Source organism: Sinocyclocheilus rhinocerous, unplaced genomic scaffold (assembly GCF_001515625.1).
Source record: "Sinocyclocheilus rhinocerous isolate Xijiao unplaced genomic scaffold, SAMN03320098_v1.1 scaffold1406, whole genome shotgun sequence".
NCBI classification, from domain to species: Eukaryota; Metazoa; Chordata; class Actinopteri; order Cypriniformes; family Cyprinidae; genus Sinocyclocheilus; species Sinocyclocheilus rhinocerous.
In genome coordinates this window covers 1,182,519-1,190,546 of record NW_015647095.1, presented here as the reverse complement: position 1 = coordinate 1,190,546, position 8,028 = coordinate 1,182,519, and the positions used below count along the sequence as shown (strand labels likewise).

The window sequence follows — 8,028 nt, the reverse complement described above, 5'->3', positions numbered from 1 at the left end:
TGTAAAACACTGATCACATGTTAATAAAAATAAGTTAAGATAATCAGTAGAGATACATGATAAAGGTTCAATAATATTAAAAAGTGATCCTGCTCATTCTCAAGGGGAATAAAGGCTGGTTTAATGACCCTGCAGACTTGAGATAATAAACCACACAAATAATTCAATCCTTCATTTCGTTAACTGTAACCCATCAAATCAGTATCTCTCACTCAACCTTTAGCAATCTTTCTTGCTAAAACTGCCGGAAAATGGTTTCAGTAATACAGTAACAAGGACAGAAACCCATAATGCATCCTGTCTCGTCATGAGTAGCGTTAAGCACAGTAATCCTGAACGTTATGTACAAATGGATTCATTCGGTCAGTTGTTCTGTGTTAAGGTCATTCTTTTGCATCATTTTTTTTTTTTTGTACCTAATCTACTGAGGAAATAATTTAAATCGAGCAGAATACTCCTGTAGGCTACTGAAAGAGCGATATGTGATAGATCATCACCATCATTTTCTTTCCCTGGTATTATATGTCTTCTGATTACATACTGTACTTTGCTAATGGTATGTTTTATGTCCTTCATATGTGGAATTAATGTCAAGCAAATACATTGCGACAGGCTGGGCGAGTAAACGGCTGTATGTACATGGTTAACGTCCTGACTGTCACGGCTAGCTTTGATTGAGCAAATCCATTAAACCAATACTGCAATAACATTCAGTTGAAGGGTCAATTTCTTTGTTTAGAAAATTAAGCATCTTCAAGAAGTGCTTTGGTCCATTTAAAAATCTTTTTTTTAAGCAATATCTGGAGCAAAGCTATTTGTTTTTGTGTTATAGAGAAAGTTGATTTGTGATAATTAAATACGGAATATTTTAGATATTATTTATATTATTATTATTAATATATATATTTTTACTCAATGGGGGTTTTTATAGCAAACCAACTTTCTCCTGAGGGTAAGATGTTCCTGGCAGACAACACTGTAAGGATGAAGTTTCCAGACGAGAGTAACTCAAGAGAAAGCAGAACCTGCTCTGAAGATTCGTGCACGCACAAACAGACTATTACAACATGCTACTTGAAGGAGGTTCAGTTATGACAGAACAAAACTGAAGACAGAATAAATCCAATCAATAACACAATAGAGAGGGGAGGAGGAGGAGGAGGAGGAAGGGGACAGCTGGGGTTTAGGAACTGAAAGTTCATTTGCTGGAGAGGAGAACAGAGCCACAGGTCTACATACAAGAGAAACCGTCAAGAACCACAAAGATTTAGAAGTGTTAAAACACTTGGTACGTTGTAAAGGTAGAGCGAGAAGTGAGCACTATCTCTGCGTGTGCACGCTCGGTCAGTTCTTCATCAGACTGCACCGTCTCCTCGCCAGCTTTGACCTGTAGGAAAACACAGAAAGAGTGAAAATTTGAAAGGAAACAAACACACAAACAGCAGCCCAAAAAAGTATTTGGATACTTAGGACACAGCCTGAATGTGACTCTTAGAAACAAAACATGAAACCAAGTGGCATCTGTTAACAATAGAACTTTTCTCACAACCAAAATCATTTTTCTCTTTCTCTCTCTCTCTCTCTCTCTCTACACATGTGATTAATTGTTTTATTACTGTTATAATTATAGTAATATAAACTTATACAAATAATTGAATGATTCTTTTATTTTATATTATATAGCTAACTATATTTCTTTAAAATATATTTTAAAGAATAGTTCTTTAAAATAAATGCCTATATAAATATTTATATAAATTAATTAACAACACAATTAGTGTGTGTATTTGTGTCATTTCAGCATCAATAGCTATTTTAATTAGTTTTGTATTTGATTTATTTTATAGTTTAGTTATTGATTTTATTTGGTTTTTTTCTTTAGTACACCAAGTTAAACTACATGAAAATAATGTAAGCTAATATATGCTTGCAATTTCATTTTCACCATTTTTAAAATGTTGCCTTCAATAAATGGTCCTACAAGTATAAGAAATTAATTTAACAGTATAAATATTATATGTAGTCTCTGGCCTAATATGAGGCCAAATTTGACAAGACTTGCTAAAATGCTATTTAAAATAGTTTTCGATGGAGTATAGCATGCCACAATGCAGGATATGTCCTAAAAGTCTTTTATGTATATTAACCTTCAGACACATTTGACCTTTTTGGGGGTAAAAGAGATAAAATAAGCCTTTTTTATATATTGTCAGTTTATTGTAGTTGTAGTGAAACACATTTTATGGTTTTAGTTTTAGTTAACTATAATAACCCTGGTGTGTTTATATATTATATAGTTAAGCATTTGTTTGTGCCACATTCCTGTAAAATAAATGGCACTCAGATTGATATTTTGTTACACAGTGCAATGCCATTACTTTTAGGGACACTAAATGTTGGAATTTTTTTTTCTGGAGAGGACCAGAAAAGAAGCCCTTTCAAAGAGGTAGTCAGTTTGGTCCAGACTTGACTAGGTTCATTCTAGATGATCTAGGTTTCTGGGAAAAGTTGGGATGTGTACCTTATTGTTCCTGCTAGCAGTGGGTTAAAGGCATACAGCCAGTCGTTCATGTCTTTGTCATTGTTGGCCTGGAGGAGGATCCCTCTGTGCTTGGTGCACACGGCGAATGTATTAGGCGTCTGCAAGCCATCAAACAGCAACAATCAGGCATTCAACTGACATGTATTACAGGAAAAACAGTGGATTTCCACATAGCGGGTGAGGCTTTACCTTGAGCATGGCCTGCTGGTCTTCACTGTATTCTACCTGGGCAGTGGATAAATTCAGCACTCCCCTCTCTACTGGGTCCTTGTCGTTGTTGTAGATGAACACGTATGGCCGACGAACCACCACAAAGTGCTTCACCCAGGAGTTGGAGCGGGGCTCCATGAAACTGAGGAATCCCTTCTTAGATACCACAGACCTGAGTGAACACAAGAGGACACGTCAGTCCAGCATATTACTGTACAATCTCTGCTGCCCCATTAAAGGAAACTAGGGCTGCAAAACGATTAATCGCGATTAATCGCATTCAAAATAAAGGTTTGTTTACATACTATATGTTTGTGTACAGTGTATATTAATTATGTATATATAAACACACACACATGTATCTATTTAAAAAAAAAAATAATTGTATGTATTAGGGCTGTCAGTCGATTAAAATATTTAATCAAATTAATTACACAATGTTTCGATTAATTAATTGCAAAATAAATTTGACTGAAAATACCCACAAAAGATTAAAGCTATTTTTGTGCTAAATGAAAAAGTATCAAGTAGACATTACAAATTGTAGCTTTAGAAAGAAAATATTTTATTTGATTCAACAAAATTAATTACACAAACATTTAGGCTATAACGTAAACTATGGAACATAGAAGATAATTTGAGAAACATCTTAGTACTTTTCAGGAAAAATTCAGGAAAGAAGTATACGGCTTCACACGATTCGTTCAAAACGCGTTTTCATTCTGAAACTAAACACTGCTGTGTTGCTTGGAGACGCGCAACAATTCTGCTGCTGCTTTAAAGGTTCTCGGCAAAATTGAGCCAAAACATAATATTGTGTTTAAAATATAACACAATATCAACTTCTTATTTACTGAACTGTTGTATAAAAATCACATTTAAACTTGTGATATTCGGGACAAACAGCACTCGTGTGATATTGCTCTTGCTGATGTTGTGATATCGTGTATGGTATGATATAAATATGAGACAGAAACTCATACAGGGGCATTTTTTTGCACCAATATCTTGAATTTTAGGGCATAACTGCATTTATGGAGTTGTTGCCCTGCATCATATATGACGACGTACAGGTCTGGGGGCTAGGATTTTAATCGCGTTATTTTTGCATAACTAATTAAGTTAACGCATTAAACTGACAGCCCTAGTATGTATATGTATATGTATATGTGTATATGTATATGTATATGTGTATATATATATATATATAAATCTAACACATTTTTCCTAAATATATACATGTATGTGTGTGTATTTATATATACATAATAAATATACAGAGTACGAAACCTTTTTTCGAATGCGATTAATCACGATTAATCGTTTTGGAGCCCTAAAGGAAACTATGACACAAAACAGCTTAACTGAATGATTTAAGTGTTCAAACTCATCTTGATTCTTGTGAGAATGGAATAAACAAAAATAAATGTGTCAGCTATATCAAAACTCTCACCCAGGTCTCATTTCCTCAATATCAGGCACAAGGTTGAGGAACTCGTGTTTGCCGGCGCGGGCCAGGTAGGACGTTTCCAGAATGGGCACCATGGGGAAGTTCTCATAGTCTGAGCATGAGGGGCTGGTGGCACGAGAGTTAGCTTCAGGGGTCCTGGACAAGACAGATGTTTTAGGATCCTTAACTTTTAGAAGACTGTATTTTGAGCTTATTGTTTGTGAACCGTACATACCGAGAGTCTGACAGAGAGGGGCAGGTGGAGGAGGGTGTGAGAGTAGCACTGCTGAAACTGGTGACAGATGGATCACGGCCCATAGGAGAGATATCCGACAACTGAAAGAGACAGAATTAAAAAAAATTTTTTTATTAATTCATTCAAGCAGATTATGTTCCAATTCACACAAAACTGGTTGTTTTTCATTGTTCAAGTTGAGGTTACCTTGCAGTCACTGATGCTGTTATACATCTGGTTGTATTCACTGTTGAAAGTGTGTGTCAGGAGACGGAGACACTGCAAAGAATTAAAAGACATAAACACACAAAATATATGTCATACAAAATAAACCAGACATATCTCATATTTGACTTTAAATGGAACACAGTACTTAATTTAAAAAAGGGGTGTCTTACCTTAGTGGCCAGCTCCTTCTCGCGGTCTACCAAGCTCTCGATGTCTGTGGAGTCGTATCCGCTGCTCTCACTGGGCGTGATGGCGCTCTCAAAGGTGGTGGAGGAGATCTGGGAGGAGATGCTGGTGGAGGTGCTGAGGGTGCCGCTGCTCAGACTGGGAGACAGGGAGTCACTCAGGGATTTAGGAGGAGCCGTCTCACCCAGTTTCTCACGGAGCAGCAGCAGGTGACGTGTCTTCTCCACCTGACATGGACAGAAATGGGCATCAGTGTCTGGAGATCACCACTGCCTGTCAGATACTCTTATGCAGATGAACACAAGCAGCAGGAAGTGTGGCAGTGCTCAGTCGTGATCTTTTGTCTTCTGTGCTCACCTCATGCAACTGCTCGAGTTTCTCCAGCTCCCACTGGTGCTCCAGGATCAGACTGTCTCCTCTGGGTCTCCAACCGGCCAGGTTCTCCTCTCCACGCACATACGCCACAGATGTATCCAGAACCTTCCGTCTCCGTCGCTGCATACCTGAAAATGAACAATTAAATGATTCAATACAGCAGGTCAATTTTATAAATTAAAAAAAATCTGAGCCTTTGAAATGTCTTCTTTTTTTTTTCTTCCTAATGTCTGTATACGTTTATAAATTATTTGTAAAATATTTTATAAATATTCTATATAATTTACAATACCGTTCAGAAGTTTGTGGTTGATAATTTTTTTGTATGTTTTCAAAAGAAGTCTCTTATGCTCACCATGGCTGAATTTATTTGATCAAAATAAAGCAAACTTTAATATTATTACAATTTCACATCACTGTTTTTTTTTGTTTTTTTTTACAATTTAAAATATAATTCATGATGGCAAAGCTGAATTTTCAGCATTATTACTCCAGTCTTTAGCATCACATGATCCTTCAGAAATCATTCTAATATGCTGATTTGCTGCTCAATAAACATTTTTTATTATCATCAATGTTGAAAGCAGCAGCTTAATATTTTTGTGGAAACTGATACATTTTTTTAAACCAAGTCTTTGATAAATGTAAAGTTCAAAAGAACAGCATTTATTTGAAACAAAAATATTTTATGACATTATAAATATCTTTACTGTCACTTTTGATCAATTTAATGCATCCTTGCTAAATAAAAACATATTTAATATATATATATATATATATATATAGGTATTATATGAAAATTATTATTATTTTTTTTTTTTCTTCAAATTGAACAAGCGGATAGTATTTTCAGGAATATCTTACCTGGGCTTCCTGTGTCAGCTATTTTGCATAAGCTTAGCTCATAAATTCCAGTCACTTTATTACTGTAATGGAAACATCAGAGAACAGTGTTAGCAAAGTTTCTTTACTTTACACATTTCTGGAGAGGACTCACATTTCTAGAGAGTTGATGCATAAGATGTCCAATATCACAATTTCAGCTTAAAATGTATATGTATAAGAAAGTGTGTCCTGCAACTAGTCGCCATTTCATTTTCACCATTTTTAATGTCGCCTTCACTAATTGATTTTAAATGGTCCTACAGTATAAGAAATTAATTTAACAGTATAAATATTCCATGCAGTCTTTGACAAGACTTGCTAAAATGCTATTTAAAATAGTTTTTGATGGAGTACAGCATGCCAAAATGCAGGATATGTCCTAAAAGTATTTTATGTATATTAACCTTTAGACACATTTGAGCTTTTTTTGGTGGTAAAAGAGATAAAATAGGGTGACCATACGTGCCATTTTCCCAGGACGCGTCCTGGCCAGGATTTCTATATTGCCTAAAATATCTAGGTTTTGGCTTTGTTTGCGTGTGCAGACCGATCGGTGTATGACATCAAAGTACCATACAGACGGTTATGCTTTCGAAACACTCTCGAGGTACTTTGATGTCAAACACTGATCGGTCTGAGCCGCACTGCTTTTAAGTCGAACACACCTAATATGTACGCGTAATTGCATCGCTTTGACCGTAGATCCCACCTTCTCACACGCCATGAATGGTCCATTATGTACTATGCTTGCATGTTATTGGTCAAACTACTTTTCGATCATTACCTTCAGCAAGCATGAAAACATGTTACCTCTATGAGTTCTTGTATTCTGTGTTTAATAAAAATAAATAAATAAATAAAATAAACAACAACATGAAAACAGGAAAACAAAGCCAAAACAAATCCTGGCCAGGACGCGTCCTGGGAAAATGGCACGTATGGTCACCCTAGATAAAATAATCATTGCTCTTTTGTTGATTTTGATTGCTTCCATTGTCCTCATTTATTAAGTCGCTTTGCATAAAAGCGTCAGCTAAATGACTAAACGAGATATATATATATATATATATATATATATATATATATATACATATCTCAAATAGGTTGGGAACAACATGAGGCTGAATAAATGACAGAATTAAACATTTTTGGTGAACTTTCCCTTTAAGATGTTTTCGTATAGGAACATTTAGGACCATTACAATTTTGCTGAGTAGAAGACAATTGAGATTTGTATATCCGGATTTTTTAAATGATTCTCATTACTATAATACAGTAATATATTAAAATGATCAAAGTCGAGCCCAACTACTACTCATCGTGATATATCATAATGTATAAATATTCCACAATCAAAATATTTTGAGTGCTTAATTGGCATGGAAATTGGCATGCAAACTTAAGATTAGTATTAATTATTTTATCTCACAAGTAGGCCGCGTTTTCTTTCTAGAGTATATAAGTGCTTGTAAGTTCTTGTGATTTTGGATTGAAATATGACCCACACATGGTTTCAAAGGGTTTTGTGAGATTTTCACTCATTTTAACTTTGTTTTTGTTTTGTAACTACAGCAAAAGTGTTTACAAGCCAAAGTATCTTAGGATGAGAGCCATTTAGTATTTTGTTCCTGGTTTTACAATTTCTGATCAAACACTTGAAGTAATTTTTCCTCATAAAAACACCAAGTGATTTGAACCTGACAGCCATGTTGTTTTAGGGTGGCTAGTGCCACACTTCCATTCGCTAAGTGCTGGAATGCTACGGTTAGGAATTAGGGTTAAGACATTGTGTAATTGTATATGTCTTAAGTGCACACATTGTGTAATGAGTGTCCCAAATTTCTTCTGTAAGGGCTGGAATAATCATTTCAACTGTATGGTTATGCAAAGGGCACAAACAAGTACTCTTTGCTTTTT

The 8,028-nt window shown here is 35.3% G+C and overlaps 1 protein-coding gene across 1 annotated transcript in view; it reads right to left on the bottom strand.

Annotated features, from left to right (window-relative positions):
* Nucleotides 1-375: 375 nt before the first annotated feature.
* Nucleotides 376-8,028, bottom strand: part of kif1b (kinesin family member 1B) — a 78,596-nt gene continuing 70,943 nt past the window's right edge. Inside the window, exons 40-48 of the mRNA XM_016513082.1 lie at nt 6,091-6,152; nt 5,209-5,354; nt 4,836-5,078; nt 4,645-4,716; nt 4,438-4,538; nt 4,206-4,358; nt 2,732-2,924; nt 2,522-2,640; nt 376-1,387 (exon numbers count right to left, since the gene is read on the bottom strand). Of these exons, the coding sequence (XP_016368568.1) occupies nt 1,345-1,387; nt 2,522-2,640; nt 2,732-2,924; nt 4,206-4,358; nt 4,438-4,538; nt 4,645-4,716; nt 4,836-5,078; nt 5,209-5,354; nt 6,091-6,152 (1,132 nt within the window). The 3' untranslated portion in view covers nt 376-1,344. The remainder of the gene's footprint in view (nt 1,388-2,521; nt 2,641-2,731; nt 2,925-4,205; nt 4,359-4,437; nt 4,539-4,644; nt 4,717-4,835; nt 5,079-5,208; nt 5,355-6,090; nt 6,153-8,028) is intronic.